This window comes from Bombus huntii, chromosome 9 (genome assembly GCF_024542735.1).
Source record: "Bombus huntii isolate Logan2020A chromosome 9, iyBomHunt1.1, whole genome shotgun sequence".
NCBI lineage: Eukaryota > Metazoa > Arthropoda > Insecta > Hymenoptera > Apidae > Bombus > Bombus huntii.
Window position 1 is genome coordinate 12,473,075 of NC_066246.1, and position 20,243 is coordinate 12,493,317.

The following is a 20,243-nucleotide window of genomic DNA, read 5'->3' on the forward strand; positions in this document are numbered from 1 at the left end:
AATGTCATATCATTTATAGAATTTACGTAAAACTTTTCCAGGTACTTGACATCATTTCGTAATACATATTCAATTCTTTAGATAAATTTTTTCTAATTTTCAAATATACTCTAAAGTTATTTACATTGATTTTCTTTTTATACCGAAGTAATAAGATTAATTGTATTGAAATAATAAGATCTTATTGCAAACAGTGCTAACAATTATCACAAAATTATTACTTAATTTTGTTAGACTTTTTAGGCATTTGCAATCAATCGTTATTAATATGCGTTATTTATCGTTTCAATTTAACGATACAATTTTTTCAAATATAAAAGGTTATTTTTCTTACTGAAACAAAGCTTCGATTCAATCACAAAAATTCGAAAATCATGATAAGATGCAATACTATACTTCGTTTTTTTATTTATATCATTTATAGTAAAATATGTGGATGTGGTAAGTGTATATGAAAACAAGAAATAATTTTTTAATCGTTGAAGTTGCACAATGTTCGAATAATTAGTTACGAAGCAACGTGTTATTTATTCGACGATTGATCGAGGTAAAATGTAGGAAAGATGTTTCTAAGTGAATGCTCCTGGGAAATGAAGCTGCATCGGTCAGAAGAGACTGTCGGACCACCTTTACCCCCTTGTCCTCTCTTATTCCACTCCCTCATCCTCCCTCTCCCGTAAAATCAATAGGTGCGTCGGCGTCCAGCACGCTGGGAATTCTGCTATATAACCCCGAGCGATTAACTAAAATCGATCAAACGCGACGCATGTCGAATATAATGAAATAAATTGCACAATTCTGTTGAATCAGAAGAAATGATGATCTCTGACCAGATTTATAAACCCGAGCCTACAGTTTTATTCAAATTACTTTTAATGTAAACTATTTTTTCAACCCACGATTTTAAAGTTGGAAATTAACTTCAATGTTTCGATACGATATGGTGATTTAATAAAAGAATATAACACACCCGCTTGCTGCAAAAATGATACAACTCGAAACATATTACAACTTATTATACTTTAACAAAGTCCAGTAAGTTCCTTTAAATTGTATACGGTGGAATGACAAGATGCCATTTAATATTGTTTTATGAATATTATCCCGATTTTCAAATAAAATTAATTAATGACATAGTATATTCTTATATTTAATGAAAGTTTTTTGCAATTTCTGAAATATCAATATTTCCATTTAATTGTCTTTGTACTTTCACAGCAAAGGATTCATTCATGTTTCAATATTCAATTCATTATTCAATACATTCAAGGTGTAAATATATGTTCTGTATTATTATTTGTAGAAGATTGAGGTGCACAGGAAGGCAAAGTTTCGAATGAATCATGACTTCATTTAGACGTCTTTTGCAAGAAATTTATTTTAAGGGGAGGAAGACACGGTCTGACAACTATTTATCCAATTACTGCCACTTCCAGTCGACTAATATTTGCCTGGCGCGTGTCGACAGTTCGTCAACCGTGAAGCTTGAACGGCGCTCTACGACCACCGAACAGTCCTTTGTCTCTTTTGCGAATTAATTTCAAGGACGAGGACCTGTGTGCTCCGCGAGGGTTCTTACTTCGCGTCGAGCAAACCCAATTTGCGCTTAAACAAGGAGCATCTTCGCATAACTTAGCCTTGCGTGAAATCCAACGTCAAAGGGAGGAAACTTCTCTTTTTAAGGCAGCTCGACCTCGTAGGATTTAGACGGTGAACTTCAAAGACGTTCCGGATTGAAGGAAAGAATGCGAAAGCTTCCCGGTTATATTAGAAAAGATACTTTCAACGCAGATACGAATAATTTTTTAATTTTATGAATTTGTTTTTTAATCAGAATTTATGGTTTATGATTGTTATTTGCATCTGTCGTGTGTAAGTTTGAAAATGATCGCGAAGTGCTAACGAAATAAACTATATTGAATGTAAATGTCTATTAATAGCACTAAAATACAACATGCGTATGTTATTAAGAGACACATTTTACTATAATAAAAATAATTTTATATGATTCGATATTTAATTTGTATTTGAAGCACGATAGAGATGTAATAAAAAGTTTAAAACAATCTTTCAGGACTGAGTGCTGCGCCTTATTATTAATAATAGTTAATAGTTTATTATTATTAATATTAATAATAGTACATATTAAATAACTCTGCTCGCAATAAAAACTGTCGCGTGTTTCATTATGCTTTGGTAAAAGTTTCATGTTAAGATGTTTACTGAGTTAATTATTTTCATTCAGTTGAATAAAGATGTATTTTTACATTTATATAAAATTTATAAATTCCATAAATTATTCTTAGGTTAACAACTCTTAATAATTTAGGCATTCTGAGAAACTCCTATACCGACAGTAGATTCTGTAGGCTTGTACCATCATTGGATTAAAAAGGTTGCTATTTTATCACGGACAAAGAAAATACATATAGTTATTAATTGTTAATCGATACTTGAAAACTAATATTTTCGGATATTATTCGTTAAAAACTATCGTATAATTATAAAAAATTATTTAAAATAGTCACAAATTCAGCATGTTCTAAAACAAACATTCTAAAATTAAAAAACAATAATAACTATATAAAGCAATAAAAAAATAATCTAATATTTCGAGTTTTTTAAGAATTTAATAGTTCTCAAACATATAAATACAATTTTTATGTAATATATTAAGTAACTGTAATATTCTCAATATATTCGAGGACATTTGTAGTTCATTTTGCATTTCGAAAATAGCTCCGAATTCTTCGGCTTTAAATTTTTTGAAGATACACACTACACGTAATACTAGACTACTATAAAAAATTCGCATCATATACGCGAAAATGAATGCTTCGGTTGACCCACAAAAATTCTTGGAAACGAGATACTGGATCAGCTTCTTGTTATTACCGACTTTAAGTGATTCTCATTCGATTCTTTATAAAAAGAAAATTTACAGTTCTTTTGAAAATAAAACTACATATATACAATATTAAAGTGATAATTGTTCGTGTAAATATTGTGATATTTTATTTAATATGAAATTTATGCAATAAAGAATGTATAATGTATAGAGGATAACTGATTTAAAGAAAAATCGAATCGTATGCAGTGAGAACCATTACCTGTATCTGTTCCTTATATCTCTTAAAATATGGTGATCATATTTCATTAAAACAAGTAGTCTTGATATTTTAAAAAGTACAATTGCAATTTTGGAATAGAACAGTTGAAATCTATAAAATGGAGGATTGTTATAAACTCTCAAGGAACTCGTATTACCTCAGTGTATATTAATAATGTCAACTGTAATAACAGAATAATCTTGAAACCTGAACATTCTACTACATTTTCACTGCCTCATATTATCGTAGATCAAGCTTAAAATATGTGTTTATGTTTCATAATTATGCAATTAGGAAATCTAAGATGCCACAATTGCTGAGCCTCGAAATTTGAGCTTACACTTCTCTTGCTGTAATCATTCGATCTTAAAATTAGAAGTCAGATCGTTTTTGTCAAATTTTCAAACTGCATTTTTAATTTTTAATTTATCTGTCTATTCATGCATATTTGTAATCTATGTTCCTCTGTCTCAATTAATCAGCATATCTACCGTCGAAAAGTCCGGAGTGTAGTATTCTCGTCCATTTGTTGTTTGCATAGAACTATAGGGGCGCTACATTATTACTCTACTTTTCTCAGTCAATCTTTTCCACATATACCTAGGCTCTAAATATAAAAATATCATATTAATAAAATCCTCTCACTAAAATCTTTATAGATTCCTATTTTACATCGAACCCTTAAACATTTACAATCATTCTACAATAAAACTTCATTTATAATCAATAACTCAATGATATCACAATATATAATCAAAAAATAACATTTAAAATATTTCTTCCAAGCAAATATTCATATAATACCTTCTAAAATAATGAAATCACATGAAAGTCTATTTTCCTTATTCAGATGGTAATTCCCACGGTATTATCCATGTATTATTATATAGAATAGTAGGGCTCGGCGCCTGTAGGTGTCATCAAGAAAGCAAATGGCGTGCAAGAGCAGTGTCAAACGACATTAAGTCGTTGAATCATCTAGAAATTGAATCGATATTTTCAAGAATTTAGTTAGTAAACTTCTCGATCATACGATTTATCACTTAGGGTATAACGATCGATCATATCTTGTATCTTTTTCAACAAACGTGGCAACGGTCTCGTGTGGGTTTCCCGTGGAAATCGATAAACTTCAAGGGTCAAACGTTGTACTTGCGCGCAGGTTTCCTTGGAAGTGTGTTATTTCTCTCGTAGAGCATCCTACGCGTCAAGATGTCCACGTCGATGACAGACAAGCTTCTGGATGACATGAACAGCATACCGCTGGCAGACGATGATCCACAAGGTAGGGAACTCGTGCTCATGTTTCTGACCCAATTCTCTTAATTCCAACCATCGCATCTTCGTCATAACCTGTTCTTAGGTTTTTCTTACCGTTCCATGAAATATTTAAATACTCACCTTAGACGGAATCTCGTTACTTCAGCTTTTAAATCGACGTTCTAATGACAAGAAAATTTATAAAATCGTGGTAAATTGTTAAATGTATAGTTTATTGGCTAATGCAACTAATTGATTTTCGAGTATTTACATACGTGTTGATTCGTGATAAAACGCGAGGTATTTCTGGAATTTTTAGGGCACACAATCCGTGTACTGTTCATATATGAAAAATTCCATTATTTATTATATATATATAAAAATTGTGAAATTGTTATCATCCAAGCGATTAAGGAAATTTAATTTCTGTTAAATATGCATTATACAAGATAACAGTTACAATTATTGTTTCTATATACAGTGATAATTCCTGAAGAAGAAATTTTGGATAATAGCTGCCACATATCTGATGCACTTGGCAGTGGACACAGCATGGATTCTATACCATCTACATTTACAAATGGAAGTTGTAGTCCTAACAGTAAGTCTCAAATCGTTTACACTCTACTATTTCACAAAATATCATCAAGCACTCAAGATTATGTGACTGTAGGTTTAGATCCTGATATAAGCCCAGATGAGCAAGAAGAAAAGGCAAGATTGATTGCCCAAGTGCTTGAACTTCAGAACACGTTAGATGGTAAATAAATTTCGAATGTGGTCTCTAATTCTTACATATACGTTTAATTTACTTAACACGATTTTCTAAAATATTTTTTTACTGCTCAGATTTATCCCAGAGAGTAGATAGTGTAAAGGAGGAAAACCTGAAGTTGAGAAGTGAAAATCAAGTGCTGAGCCAGTATATTGAGAATTTAATGTCAGCGTCGAGTGTTTTTCAATCTACGAGCCCCAACACCAAAAAGAAGTGAATTCACGTTGTCACCTTAGATAACAAATATCGAAGAAACAGGGATCTTAAAATAATGTGATCTTTAATCCTCCATGAAGAGTATGTACACGCGTTTACACTTATAACTGCCTTATTTCACGAGAAGAAGATACAATTATTGTAGATATAAGAATTCTCGAAACAGTGTTTATTTATAGTCTGTTTAGTATGTTCTGCTTATTTCATATTTACACATTTCATTAATTTGTGTACATACTGTTTATAGAGAAACTCATTTGCGAGCAAAAATTCGCCCGTTTTTTCTTGAAGCGCATATTTGAATCGAATTTGAATTCCGAATTCACGATCCAAATCTGTAGGTCGAGGAATTCATTGTTCAATTTTTTCTTTTTTTAATCACCGCATACGCTTTTTGCTTAAAAAACGCTTACGCATTTGTTACTTACTACCAAAGAATTCCATTTTGTATTTCGTGCAATGTCGTGTGTATTTGAAGAATCTCAGTTGTCATGACCTAATATCTTATTGTAAGTATGAAAGTTTATATGAAAGATTGAAATGTGCAATTTAAATGATCGAAATCAAACAATATTCTAGACTTACAATTAAGTATCAGTTTCTTGATGTTTTCTGGTGTAAGATTCGTTTTCAGTATTAAATCGCAATCGTTAAAGTTAGTTATCGCTTTTTCGCGTATTTGATACTTATAAATAAGAATGCAAGGGTTATAAATGTTTGTAGTTACCGTATTTAATCAAACACCAACATTTTTTAATTCGAGCTTTCGCTTAAGGGTTTCGACATACGTGTATGCAATGTATGTAGATGTACAAAAGAGATAAAAAATAATTATATATATACAATTACATATAGATATAAATAAATATATATATACATATTATGTATACATATATATAGTATATATTATATACCATGATTATATATAATATATACTCATGTATAGTATAATAGTATATATATATATATATATATATATATATATATATATATATATATTACATATGATTATATAATATATTAATATAAATTAACGTTCGTGTAAATGCTGCGAGCACAGTGTACATTTTAATCATTAATTTAACTAACTGATTGAAAACGATCGACACTTTGCCTGTAGCATGTTTGATCAACGATTATTACTGCAACTGAGAAAGAAAAAAGATAAGGAAAGAATAATAAAGAAAAAAAAATGTACTGCAATTTAAAACTGCAACTTAAGATGAAGTTTCAGTTGGAGGGCACAAGCAGAATGCACAATCTCAAATTATTTCATTGTTGAGTAACATAGTGTTATAATAAACATTATATTCTATTGGAAGGCAACGAGATTATTTATTTCCCATAAAAAGTGTGTAATTGATTTCTTATCGAATGTATGATTTTCGTTGTTAGTAAAAAATTACATAAATTCGTTAAAAAGATTTTTTAAAGTTCGCCGTGATGCATCATGATTGATTTAATTTAACATTTAGTGTCTTTCTTTGTTTAGGATTCACATAATTGTTACGAATTAATTTAGTACAGAAATATAAAATATTCGTAGAAATTAATCTTGTCGTATTGCTAGGAATTGTATCGATTTTTGGCCCCAACTTGTTTTTGGTCCTGGCTTTGCTCGTCCGTTTTTCTTTATTCCTATCCACCATCCCTGATTCGCGTATTTTCGTGATCGAAAAGCATCGTAGGAACCGACGTTCCATTGCTCCCATTCTGTGTTATCTTTGTTTGCGCTTAGCTGAAATAAATTAATAGCAATTATTTGAAACGACTAGCCCCCCATCATTATTCACATAGATTTCAAATTATATTTATCACTTAATATAATCAAAACAAATTTACATTAATTTCAAAAATACAAATTCTACACCATAAGATACATAAAAATAATGAAACATAATAACTTTGCAACCAATTTCTAGAGATTTAATTATTTTACTCACTACACCTAGTAATAAAAATCCGCGACCTTACCTCACCATATAAACGTCCCTTCTTATTGAAAGCCAAATACAGACTAGTTTCAAGACTTTGTATTCGAATCACTCCAAATGATACCGGTATAATGTGAAGCAAAGCTAGAAATTAGTAGAAAGAAAAAATTTAAAAGAACTGCTTTCTTCATCCACACTGCAGTTTTTAATGATTATAACAATAAAGTGAATCAATGAGGTTTTTATAGTACAGAATTCTTATTTTTATTTTTCGTTGTAGTTACCATGTGGTTCGTTCGTGGCACTCAAACCTCGAACTCGACCAGAGTTCGAAACAGCAAGATGGTATCCGGTTCGACAAAACAATTTGATTACCAAACAATTGTACACAGGATTTTGTGCCGGTTTCCTGGGATCCCATATTACGTAAGGCGGTCGTTTAACCGATTCCGTGATGTAATGCGGAGTTCTGTAAAGGAGAATACAATATTTAGAATCTCCAAACACACGCCGGCCGTCTATAAACGTAAATACCAAGTCTACAAATATACTCTTAATTTTAAATGTCAATCTTAGACAAAAAGATCCTCGAGACACTAGATAGAAATTTCTTTGAAGTTTTTAGTCACCGTAATATTTTTTAACCATTGTCCCTCCTTCTATCTAGATGCACTCTCTTGCGAAGTTTCCAGAAATTAACATATTCATAGTAGGTACTATAAGCTTTTTTTATTATGACATGGAGCTTTATTCGGATCTTTAACTTTTATAGTTGCTGTAAAATCTATTATTCTAATACGTATTTTAATGTTTGTATTTTGACAAAACGATACGTAAATTAATTTATTTATATTTTACAATAATGTTACGTTTACACAACTTTCACGTGTTATTTCATTAACCCGGTTAATATTTATTAATATCTTTATTATGAATAAGTTTCGATATATAAATCCATTTCTTATTTTCCTAGTGAAAATAATATCGAAGAGAAAAAGATGATACTTCTTGACTATTGAAACAATAACGACGAGAGTAGGATAAGCTGTCATACGAAACAGATTTAATGCAAAATAACACCTCGGAACGCGCTATATTTATAACATATCACTACGTTTGGAAAAATGGGCCGATCGACTTTTCAGGTCAGTAAGCTTCGTGAATGAAGCGTGCTTCGTTACACCGTAGACGTTTTCCAACCCCGTTAATTTTAAACAGATGCTCGAGGGGAAGGAACGCAATACCAATAGACTTTATTCGACAAGCAGTGCATCAACCGATGATAATCAAGCTAATGGTACCAATAATGAAACGTGAAAAATACAATGTGGGTCACGCAATTAGGGTAGATTATACATGTAGTGGCTAACAAAAGTATTCGAATATTTGAAGAAACATTTTACGAATATATTATATGTGTTACAAAAAAAATTTTGAAATTTCATTAGTGGTGAAACACGATTATCATGAGTGCATTAGGAAACTGTAAAACGAATTTCAAAATGTGTGTGTATACAAAAGTTACAATATGTTTATTGCAAAATATAAAATTCAGCGAAATAAAAAAAAGATGTAAAATACTGTCTAATAATGAAATATAGGTCAACAATTCTAAGCGTACTGCTCCCACGATGAAATGAAATATTTTCTTCGTTTAAAATTCATCAATTTAAAAATTATTACGTCTTGACATTGCGCGAACACGCCCCCGTTAATTACACGTAGAATGTGTACTATGATCTATTTGTTGAAACTCGAGCGCACACGGTCATAAACGTCGATCCTAATTTTGCGTTTCACGTCGTGCGTGTGCTTTAATGCAATTCACGCGGAATTGCAGGCTCGTCGGTTCGTCGGTTGCCACGGTGCTCGAATACCGGTAATAATATAACGTGAACCGTACCTACTCCCTGTACCTAGTGACCCTGCAACAATATAGAGCAGAAAGTAAATCGAATCAAGTGATCAATGAATACATATCGCGTATCATGTTGTACGGTGTCTGCTACAGTTCTTCATCCATATTCTAATTTCAAGGTCTACCATGTTCTCATCTTCAAACAGTGATTTCGCGTATCATTTTACGCGATTATTACGCAATTATTTTGTTATTGAATGTTATTTTAGGTACCGAATATTTTTACCGAATCATTCAATTTAAGATCACCGCATATAAAGATCTCGATTGATCCCCTGCGTTCCAATTTTTTTCGTAAAACCTCATTAAATTCAACAGATACAAAATAATGTATTACTATACATATAATTTGCATTCATTAATCTTAACATTTTGCAGTCCATATAAATTTACTAGTAACTTCAACCTGTAGCCGGTGATTTTTGGTAGAAAGTTTCAAGTTCATAAACTTTACGTAAAGGGTCACCCAGCGTGTGACACTGACATGGTGTCACGAAAATGTTGAACTTGAAGATTTAAAACTAAAGTTAGAATTCAACTTAAATTTCTTTATAAACACAAACCTAAATACAAACCTATCTTTATCAAATGAAAATCATAATATGCGCTATATGGTTGAATTTCGCGTCATTCGTTCAATGAGAAGAATATCCTTATCATATACGTACATTCTAACACGTTTAATAGTATTGTAAATAACAGACTGTTTCTAATAAAAATACCTCGTCGTTTAATTAACTATTGAATTAATCCCCGCTTAAGGATCTATAAAGTAGAGCGTCAGAAAGATTGATAAATTTAAAGCGACTTTACGACGGTACGGAGCGGAAAATAAATCTCGTTAGGTGATCGATGAACTCATTACGGTTCCTTGTGCAACAACGTCCCCTTGACTTTTGTTTACCGTAATAATCATCCTTCCATTTGGTACAAGAACTAGACAGCTTTGTGACAATGTTCACTGACCCTCTTCTCCACGCAATAAACTGATTAATTTCACCTTCGAGATCCGAAAACGTTCCAAAACGATCGAAGGGGAAAGCCATAATATGAATAATAGGAAATTTTAAACTGTTAACTTCGCAGTACGCTAGGTGGAGAATTAATCGATTCAAGTGATTAATGAACGTTTATTGTAGGTGGACGTTAAAAGGAAATTACGTCTGTAGACTTATTGTTGCTAGTTTGCAACCCGCTCATAGAAGAATCTGCTATAAAATATACATCAACCCTTTCATCAATGTCAAAAATTCATGCATCGCTGCACAAATTGTTACGTTAATGCGGATAATCGAGCAGAAATGTACGATTCTGGTCGATCAGGTTCATTAAATCGCGAAGAAGAGAAAATTTAGAATAGCGATATTAAAGAATTTTAGAAAATTGCGTAATACAATGTAGCAACTACAAGTAATAATATTTTAAAATTTTGTTCATAAAATAGAAATAAAATTTAATATAGAAAAACAATATAGTGCAACAATTACAAACACCAATTTCTTTTTAAATCTTGTTCTTATTCTAATTTTGTTTCATGAATAAGATCATTGTAATTTGTGATCAATTATCAAATTATGTACTTGCAGAGAATTTCTAATTTCCATGTTTATACAAAACGTAATAATTTATAGGAGATTAGCTTTAATAGTAGACGATATTTTAATTAGGAATTTTCATTGAACAAAGTCAGCTAATAATTAAAGTTTACCATCGAATTGTAACTCGATTAATGTCTGTACAACGTAACGAAGATTCGATCTTATTCTCGGCTATCGACAGCTCGTAATTATCGGCAAATACCCGTTCTCGTCGAACTTCACTGTAGTGGTCGGATGTCTCCTGGTCTCCCTTTTCCTCCTGCGATCCCCATTAATCTCCTTTTCGTTTCCCAGCCCTTTCTCCTCGCAGATTGATAGATCGGAATCGTAGCTGTCGTCGCTGCAACTGTCATCGATGTCGCTGCATTCCTCATCGCATGTTGGTGCTTCTAAGTTTTCGTGAATCCAACGAAGACTCATCCTCTTGTAGTAATTCTATTCCCTTGATTGCCTTGATAATTTAAGAAAACAAATTTTATTGGTGTAAGTAGACAAGATCGATTATTTTTTCTCGAATGAGGAAAACAATTAAAATATTTACACCGTAATACACGATACGTTTACGTAGAATGATATTAAAGAACAATGGAATTTCACCCTGTAAACATTTGAGAATCTAACAATGATTGATCCTATGGTAATTCTGTCACCTCTGTATTGTAATTTACGACTGACATGATAGGAAAACAAACTTTATTTGTGGATAGTAACGACCTTTTTGTGGACAATTCGAGGGCTGCATTTTTTCGTTCAAAACTATGTTTCTTTAGTTTATTTGGAATTTATGATGTTACAGGATATAGGATGTGAAAAATGGGTTTGTGAAAATTGTTAGTTTGATTTGGAACGTAGGAGAAAAAAGTAAAGTGTAGATCATTAAAGATTTGAAGTATTTAATTTATCTTAATTTAATATAAGTTTTGTAATTTCTAGATAAATTTTGTGTTACGTTTAAACAATATAAAGATTGAGAGAGGATAAAATAAAGATGAGTATGAGATTAAACGTAAAATATAACGGAGAATAGTACGGTTCAGAATTAGCGGTAGTCTCGGTCTGTTAAAAGTTAAAACAACAGGTCGAATGAAAAACAAGCGTGAATAATACGGAGAAATTTACACCCACAAAAAGCCATTGAGACCTTACGTGATTCCAGATGGTTATAAACGTGCTGTTAGTGTTCGACAAATATAAAGGTATAAATATGGTTCCCAATTCATTTTATGCTTCGTTGAATAGGCGAAACAAACCATCGATTGATGGAAAATATAAGTAGGAAAATCGTCGAAATTGATTATAGTTTATTGAATTTTTTATCTTTGCGGGAGTATCGTGAAAAGCATTTCTGTTTGTAGTTTAATGAATAGAAAACTAACGGTGTTTCCGGTCTGGTAATGTCCAATTACGAGGATAAAGAAATAATAGTACGGATTGTGTACCATTCGATATGCTATCACTAATGTAACATAAATTAGTCATAGTATAAAAATAAATTAAAAATGTTGGTTAATGCCAACATTTCTTTACTTGGTATTCTTGGAAAATAAAATTTAATTAAGTAATTTACTGAATTTACGAAACTAACGATTACAAAATGCTGGGAACGTTTCACTCGTTACATTCGATCTCGAAATTGTACGCGTTTTTCTACATAAAAAATTCACTTTCCAGTTTTGCAACACTCACTTTTCCTCGAGGTGAACCTGAATCTGATGAACAAATTTTTTACGCAAATCTTTTGTTACAATTCAAGCAATTCGAAAATGTTAGATCTCAATTCTACGTTTCTTGGTAGAAGATAGATACTATAATACATTGACGACTGATATTCATAACATCCAAGACAAACAGTTATGAGTTATATTATACTTAGATAATCTTGGTACAAGGAGCTACGCACGCGATGATCGTTCGAAACACTCGACCCTGTATATGATAATTCAGAGAATTTACAAGAACATTTCAAAGGAATTATATTTCAAAGCTTAAAAAGAGTCAAAGGTTTAAACAATTCTGAATTCTTGACAAGAATGACTAATCTCACGATAATACGAAGCAAATTCTATTTCTTGACATGAAGTGCAGAGTCACGAGTTACACAAAAGCAGAAAGAAATTCAAACAACTCTTCTGTCATATTGTCAATATCAATTTCTCAATTTCATTATATGTACATATACTTATATGATCAGTGTTCAATTCTCGAGAAACAAATTACTTACTTCCATGAGTTCATTTATTAGAAGAAAATGGCACATACACACACAATAACACATTCGAAAGTAAATTTTCAAAGTAGTTACATTTGTAACGTCATCACCTTCTTTTGCTTTCTAGTCTATAAAGTTGATTAATGTAGCTTCTCAACGATCGAAATTATCGTGCAGGTGATAAACCAATGATTTGATAAAACAATTACATATAACGAAATCCCACGCACAATACAAACGTCTCACCTGTCTGAACGTCCGGATAACAAATAGCGGATCTCGGAAGCAAGTTTCACCCGGTGGATCTCACGGTGATTGAGATTCGAAACAAAAACGCGGTAGTAGCCGATCGACACAGACCTACGGGTTTCGCAACAGTAGAGCGTCAATTGAACAACTGTGGTCGCGATTCCGTTTCACGAGGTCCACGGGCACATTGTTCGCGTAGTGCACGATTCACCGGCGTCGATGGATGTGCAGACGCACCAGAGCTCGCCTCCTACCCAGGTGCCTCCGCGTTTATCATACGACTGAGCCGTCTCTGCTCCGCGAACCTACGTCGGATAATACTGGATATGACGCCGGCCTATTGGTAGACGGTGTAGTCAGCGGTGGTCAGCAATTCGAACTAGACTAAATTAAAAACGGGACACGCGGTCAAAATGCGAGCTCAACGAAACGAAAGATCTTTTGTCAGCACCTCGCGAAATTCTGTAAACGAGACATCACCGACGACGCCACTCGTCTAGATAACAATGTCTCATTGAATGTCCACATTTTCGTATCCGTTTACTTTCGTTTCATTTTATCTACTAATACGTTTCATGTCACGCGAGACATTTCGTTTAAGCAATTTGTTTTGATATCTTGATTAGGAAAAAGAAAGAAAATTATATGTATTATTAAAATTATTCTTGCGCAATAATTTGCTGACTAATAATATCAATGAATTGACAAGTGAGAATTTTACGACATATAGAATAACCAAATAACTTATGATTTACTTGTAACATTTTACTTGTATTATCATCAAACTCTTCATGATGAGAAACAGGATATCATGCTTTATTTGCACATGAAAAAATTTCTCAAGACGAGGTTACACTATTTCAAGGAGCGCATATAACAATGGGACAAATTTTTCTTCAAATCGCTTTTTTACGAAGTTTCAAAGTCATCGATATTTTTTAGAATGGAACCCTATATTTTCTTATATAATTCATGAATGCACTTTCTCATTTTCTATGTAAAAGTATGAACACAATTTTGTGTCACAAAATCTACTAGAATGTAATGATCAAGAATTTGATGGAATTTTTTGTGCAATGGAGTTTAGCTGAGCGTTCAGGATTCGAATTGCAATCTTCGCTTAAAAAGAATTTCCGAATGAATATCGTATGCCTCGCTCCATATCGTGCTGTCGAAACCATGAAATAAAATATCTAGGATTTTCGCTGTTATCATAGGAAAAACCAATCAAACTGACATATTTATGACTCTTCGGGTTTCAATCAAATTATTTAAATTTCACAGTCTTTTTGGAGAATCTTTCAAACTTGAAGTTAAAATAAAATGATATAAATTATTTCTATGCTTTTATGAATCACAATCTACGACTGATACGTAAGTACAAATTTATATTATCATTACATAATATCTATCAACTCCCACGTTACCATGATAATAATATAACGATTTTTTATATCTAACCTGCACATGTAAACGTACATTCTATATTCCTAGAAAATAATGGAAAATAAATAGAAAGGGAGAAATAGTTTGCTGAATATATGTCAATGAATATGTGGAATATAAAATTAATGATTGTTGTATAATGTGCGCATTATGAGTCATAACTAGATAACGTTACCTTTAAAATGCAACCAAGTCTGGTCTCTGGAGCCTCGTCAACCGCTGTGGGACATGCCGTAGTTTCCTGACATGTAACAATGGTTGTGGTTGGAGTGAAACATATATGCATGTAACACGGCGAACGACCGCTACTTTTCCTGTAAAAGTTTCAACTAGATTATCGATGACCAAAGTTCAAAGCTACATAGTTACATAGGGCCTGTCTGGGATGAAGGTATCGTTATTTTATTCACTCGATACTTTTGCGTTGTTCTCTCCTGGCGGATTCTGATTTACCAATTTCGCATCACCCTCCACGCTTTTTCTTGTGAAAACGCGATTCAATTAGAGCGGTGTATATTAGCTGCTAATGATTGAAAACCAGTTCAAGAAGTAATGTTCCTTTTTCTAAGAATTCACACTATATTGTTTAAAGGATTTTCTACTAAGTGCATTCACAATCTTTTTCTGTTCTTCTTAAACGCGTTTTCTGAAAATCTTTCTAGGAATTCTAAGAATTTTGTAATACTAGTCCTAATATTATTTGTATGAAGATCACAGGTGGAAGACACGATAATCTAGTAACTCTGGTTTTTTACAATCATATTATACTCTTCATCAAAATATAATTGCTCTTTTAACATAAATATTTGTTCGTTCATATTGCATTCGTGGAGTGACGAATAACGAAAAATAAAACAGAAATAGAGGAAGTACGTCGCTTAAGTTGACACAGTTATGTTTCTCGTGATGATGGACAGCACACACTTTGACATTTAATGGATCTACCACCTATAATTCAAACTAGCTCGCGAAATATTTGTTGCCTGAAGGTTGAACTATTCCACCAATTCTATCGAAAAAGTAATTTTGTTCCCGATCGCTATCTAATGTGTAGCATACCGAAATAGATGTGCGTCTGTTAATAGAAAATATTCAAATTAACTACATTGAAAAGGTGATTCGTCAAGTTAGATAGCTTTGTAGGAAATCAGACTACTAAAAGCAGTCTGTTTTTCGACGAGTGATGGTCGTTTGATATTTTTCTAGCATTGACAAAATCGAAAATTACTATGAAATTGCTCGGTGTTTCTAGAGCGGAGAATTCTTATTCCTTAATCTAGACTTCGCGTGCTGTTCGTCTATGGTAAGGAAGAAACGATAGAAATCATAGTTTTGAGAAAATTAAGGACAATCCTTATATCGTGTACGATCCTAAGGTTTTGTAAGTTACCGGAAAGAGCTTGAATGATTTACGGTTGCGTGCAAGTATTGTATCGAATTGATTATCTATTCAACGGGTAAATTTTATGGTCGACAAAGATCTAAGCAGTTAGAAGTGTTACGCTCCAGTTCGGAATATCTATTGTATGTGTTTAACGAACTGAGGATAAAAACGTGTCTCACATCTGAATATCTTGTAACGGTATCAAAAGACTATCAGAATTTCGAAATTAACTTGTATTTTAATTTTTATTAATAGATTCTTCTAACAGTTTTCTAATAATTTTCTACATTAATCTTCTTATATATCCTTGCAGAACATTTTTTTAAATCTCGAGATCACGTTGAATCTGTTTCAATGGGATGACGTGAAACAGAATTTCTAGATCATTTTAAAATATGAATCTTGTGTCTTAAAACCGAGCCAACATAAAATGAATAAAAATAAGAATGTTATGCAAAACTTCAATTAAAATAATTTTAGCATACTCCATTTGCAATTTTATTTTTAATCAATTTACATTATCGATTTCTGTTTCCTAACATTGTAGCTACGAAAAGGAATTCCAAGCACTCGCTTAGTATTTTTTTCATCTCTATCTATCTCTCCACCTATATTTTACGACTTTATGAAATGTAATGAATTTGAAGTGTTTATAACATTATGGTAAGCTATATACATATATTGCTCGGTCTGTAATGGCTTAAATTCGTTTTCCACCCCAAATTTCTTTCTTTGATCCAACCTATCGGCAAAAGCAATTATCAAAACTGCAGACCATCAAATCGGTGCGCTCAATTGTCTGTCTTCTATAATTCTATAACATGACTGGGAACAGGACGTTCGATTTATCAAAATTGCTGAAACGTGAGACTCGTGTCATCGCGATTTATCCCCGTGTGATGAACGTGCACACGTTCGACTATTGAGGGATGTTACTCGAGTTACTGAAACTGATCAAGCATGTCGAGAGGTGGCTGAGTAATTCAATTCCCCGTGACGAGCTGCAACGCAGTTCCAGCCACCGATTCGTCTCTCTTCGATGCCGGCTTTTCACGCTGTTACGCAATTCAACCTAGAATTAATCTTTTCCAAGGAAGCAGGATGCGGCGAAATGGATATCCAGCTACCGTGTGCACGTGCATTATACTCTATTCTGTTTGTGAGACGGTACTCGTCAATCTATGCCTCTAATTCTCATAGTCGTGATGTTGAAGTTTCTTCTGTGTTTCAACACGTGTGAGAGAGTTGAGTGAAAGTTTGTCGAATGGAAAGTGTTGTGCGAATTCTTGAAACTTTTCCTGTAAAAACATGCATATAATGTTAGATATAATTCAAGGTCGAGAATATCCTTGTTTTGCTAAATTGTGTCTTAGACAGAGGAATTTGTTAAAATTTCAGAAGTTAATTTCTATCAATAAATACATTTTCGAAATCTCAGAGCTTGATATGTACATTGTAAGTAGACGAGACCAGTGTCGAAATCTACTTATTATAATAAATTTGCTCTTCGCGTCTTTCTCCTGGATTTAAAAAAATGAAGATGAAAAAGATGGAAAGTAAATTCATAGATTATCTATAAAATATATCCCAGTTTTTATTACAGTCGAAACTGCTAAGTTCAAGTAATTCAAGGAATAGGCCAGTAGATAAAAGAACATTACTGTTTTCAAACTTCTATTTTTACTTCATCTCTTTAATTATAAATAGTTTAGGAAACTTATGATTCATACATGATTAACTTTTTCTTTATGTAAGTATTTTAACTAATGTTTTTACCGAGAACTTTATTTTAGATGATAGGAATTTATTAACGTTGAATAAACAAATTCTTTGACATTTATTAACTTTACTATAGTAATTACTGCGATAAAACCAGTTATGAAAGTTTTTAATAAAGTTCGCACGAGGAACTAAAGAGTTCATCAGGAATGTATCTTTCAGAAGTTTAAAACGTTCGACGACCCTTAGCCTCTTATTTTTCGACGTCAGCAGACTCTCTTTTTATCTGACTAGCTATAGTCTCTGCTAGTTCTTTTACGAGCATCAAAGGCTCTAAATATAGACTGATGATGGATCATCGAAAATTTACATCACAGGAAAAGATCCACCATGTTTGCGTACCTTTTTATTCGCTACAATCAAACGGTTAAACTACCGTATAATTAATTCAGTGAATTTTATGCAGGATGTATTGAAGCGACAGGAAATCGAGGTAAGATAACCAACTTTATCGCTATAATAAACATTTATTCTCAATAATATAAAATTACATGTTCGCAATAACACGAGACACATATCATACAATATTTCACAACAGCAAGTATGCGTATGCGATGCGATATGACGGTTGCACACGACGACTATTATCGATCAAAGGGGTAACAAAAAGTAATCGTCGTCGAATTGCGCGACGCATCGAGCATCTTTCATATTTTTTCTTTGTTATTTCGTCACAGTGAAGGGAAAGAAAGAACACAAAACTCGAGCCTAATTGCATCTCGTTATACAGCTTTACAGTTAATGGCGCTGTACTACCATAATAATCAACTAGAATCTAAATGATCGCTTGTGAAATACAGAGGCTTGTGTTATTCCATTTGATTGAAATCATCTACTGATTTGTAAGCATTTAGAAGAAAAATTAGAGAGAGAAAAAAACAATGAACAAAATAAGAGACAAGTATCTCAAAGGATTAGAAAAAGGAGGGGAGTGGGTGAGTTTCGTATTATAGCCGTCACACATCAAAGGGATTTTCTCTCATAAATACCACACGGAGTAACTATATTACAAAAATATACATATGAATCGTTCGCCGATATTTCGCTAAATCCACACAAAATCGACACATTTTTTTTTCAGTGTGTCGACAGCTGCCATTTTTGCGATTTCTCAATTCACTGAATTTTATTTCCCTATTATTATGCTAATTACATAAATACACGTTTATTTACATGTTGCTGTCTGTACGTCCTAATGGTTAGTCGATTGAAAAGAAATCGGCGTGTTACGTGAAAAGAATCTTGATTCCATTTTTTTTTTTTTTAATTAAAGCGCACGTAGGAATACCTTACGTAAGACGAGGACTGCACGTCCATTTTGCTTCTCGCTCGTACCGTTTGTCAGACTTTTATGTACAGAAAAGAGTTGGTGCCGCGGTCGCGTATCACCGGTAGCTAAATGATCAACTATAACTTATAAAATATAGCTGAACGATGCTATATTCAAGTTAGTCAATGTGGTCCCATTAACTACTGTTTGGTTTTGGTTTCACACGCAACTGAACTTGACACCTGAAACATTTTATAATAATATATAGAAGATAATTTTTATGATAAATATAATAACAAATATAACATAGCTTTTATTATAAGATAGTAAGATTGAAAACGAAAGAAAGAACAAAATATTACAAGCTAATAGAATATAGATTTGTTATATAAAAATTCTTTACTAAAATACATACTTTATAATCTATAATATTTTTACCAAGATTGTTTTGAAAAATAGCTTTTACGTTTATCCGTTCACTAATAAAAAAAAAATCGTTGGCTGGGGATCATTGACGTTTACCTAATTTTAATCATAGGTATAAATAGGGTAAGCTAAATGTGGATACCGTCGTCACTGGAGTAGCAGTTATGGCAGTGAAGCTTTTGATTCCTAACGCGCACGTCTGTTCCCATTAATCCGTCACCGAGCCGAACATGACACACGCAGCATTTGAAACATTCCATGTGATAGAACAGCCGCAAGCTTTCGATAATCATAGCAGCGCCACGACCTGGTGATTCAAAATTAGTCATCTCATTTCATTTTCCAAACGATTTAAATTAGTATAATATAACAATGACTTTAAACTGAGTCAAGAATGTGGAGAGAAGATTGACAGATTTTTAGGCAAACGCTTCACAATCTTTTCATTTTTCTATCAAATATTATATTCTATAACGCATTCTTTTTTACGCACCTAATTCATCTCCACAATGCGAGCATTTTTTTTTCCCACTGACGCTTAACATTTTCTCCTGATTCTCGTTATTTATCGCAGGTGGTTGTTGAGGTTTTTGAGGCTGCATAACATGTTGCTGCGGTTGATGTTGCAACGCAGAGAGATGTTCCTGGCTGGTACTATGTTCTAATCTA

The 20,243-nt window shown here is 32.7% G+C and overlaps 3 protein-coding genes across 9 annotated transcripts in view; 1 reads left to right on the forward strand and 2 right to left on the reverse strand.

Annotated features, from left to right (window-relative positions):
• Nucleotides 1-4,042: 4,042 nt before the first annotated feature.
• Nucleotides 4,043-6,682, forward strand: LOC126869782 (short coiled-coil protein B). Of its 2 annotated transcripts, XM_050626730.1 has the most exons (4): nt 4,056-4,395; nt 4,852-4,971; nt 5,044-5,130; nt 5,220-6,682. In XM_050626730.1, exons 1-4 carry the CDS (start codon nt 4,323-4,325, stop codon nt 5,360-5,362), a joined length of 423 nt encoding a protein of 140 aa, XP_050482687.1. In that variant the 5' UTR covers nt 4,056-4,322; the 3' UTR covers nt 5,363-6,682. The 2 variants fall into 2 exon arrangements, with proteins under 2 accessions (XP_050482686.1, XP_050482687.1); XM_050626729.1 differs by having other exon boundaries at nt 4,043-4,395; nt 4,852-5,130.
• LOC126869781 (fibroblast growth factor 1-like) lies at nt 6,667-13,586 on the reverse strand. Its single transcript, XM_050626728.1, has 5 exons — nt 13,267-13,586; nt 11,014-11,262; nt 7,580-7,764; nt 7,336-7,439; nt 6,667-7,099 (listed from the first exon to the last, which is right to left on the reverse strand). The coding sequence occupies exons 2-5, from the start codon at nt 11,229-11,231 to the stop codon at nt 6,911-6,913; spliced, it is 696 nt and encodes a 231-aa protein (XP_050482685.1). The 5' UTR covers nt 11,232-11,262; nt 13,267-13,586; the 3' UTR covers nt 6,667-6,910.
• Nucleotides 13,587-18,325: 4,739 nt separating this feature from the next.
• LOC126869706 (LIM domain only protein 7) overlaps nt 18,326-20,243 on the reverse strand; it is a 156,447-nt gene continuing 154,529 nt past the window's right edge. For all 6 annotated transcript variants that reach the window (XM_050626582.1, XM_050626578.1, XM_050626581.1 and 3 more), the window contains 3 exons: nt 20,068-20,240; nt 19,717-19,881; nt 18,326-19,390 (listed from right to left, as the gene is read on the reverse strand). In XM_050626582.1, the coding sequence (XP_050482539.1) occupies nt 19,368-19,390; nt 19,717-19,881; nt 20,068-20,240 (361 nt within the window). In that variant the 3' untranslated portion in view covers nt 18,326-19,367. The remainder of the gene's footprint in view (nt 19,391-19,716; nt 19,882-20,067; nt 20,241-20,243) is intronic.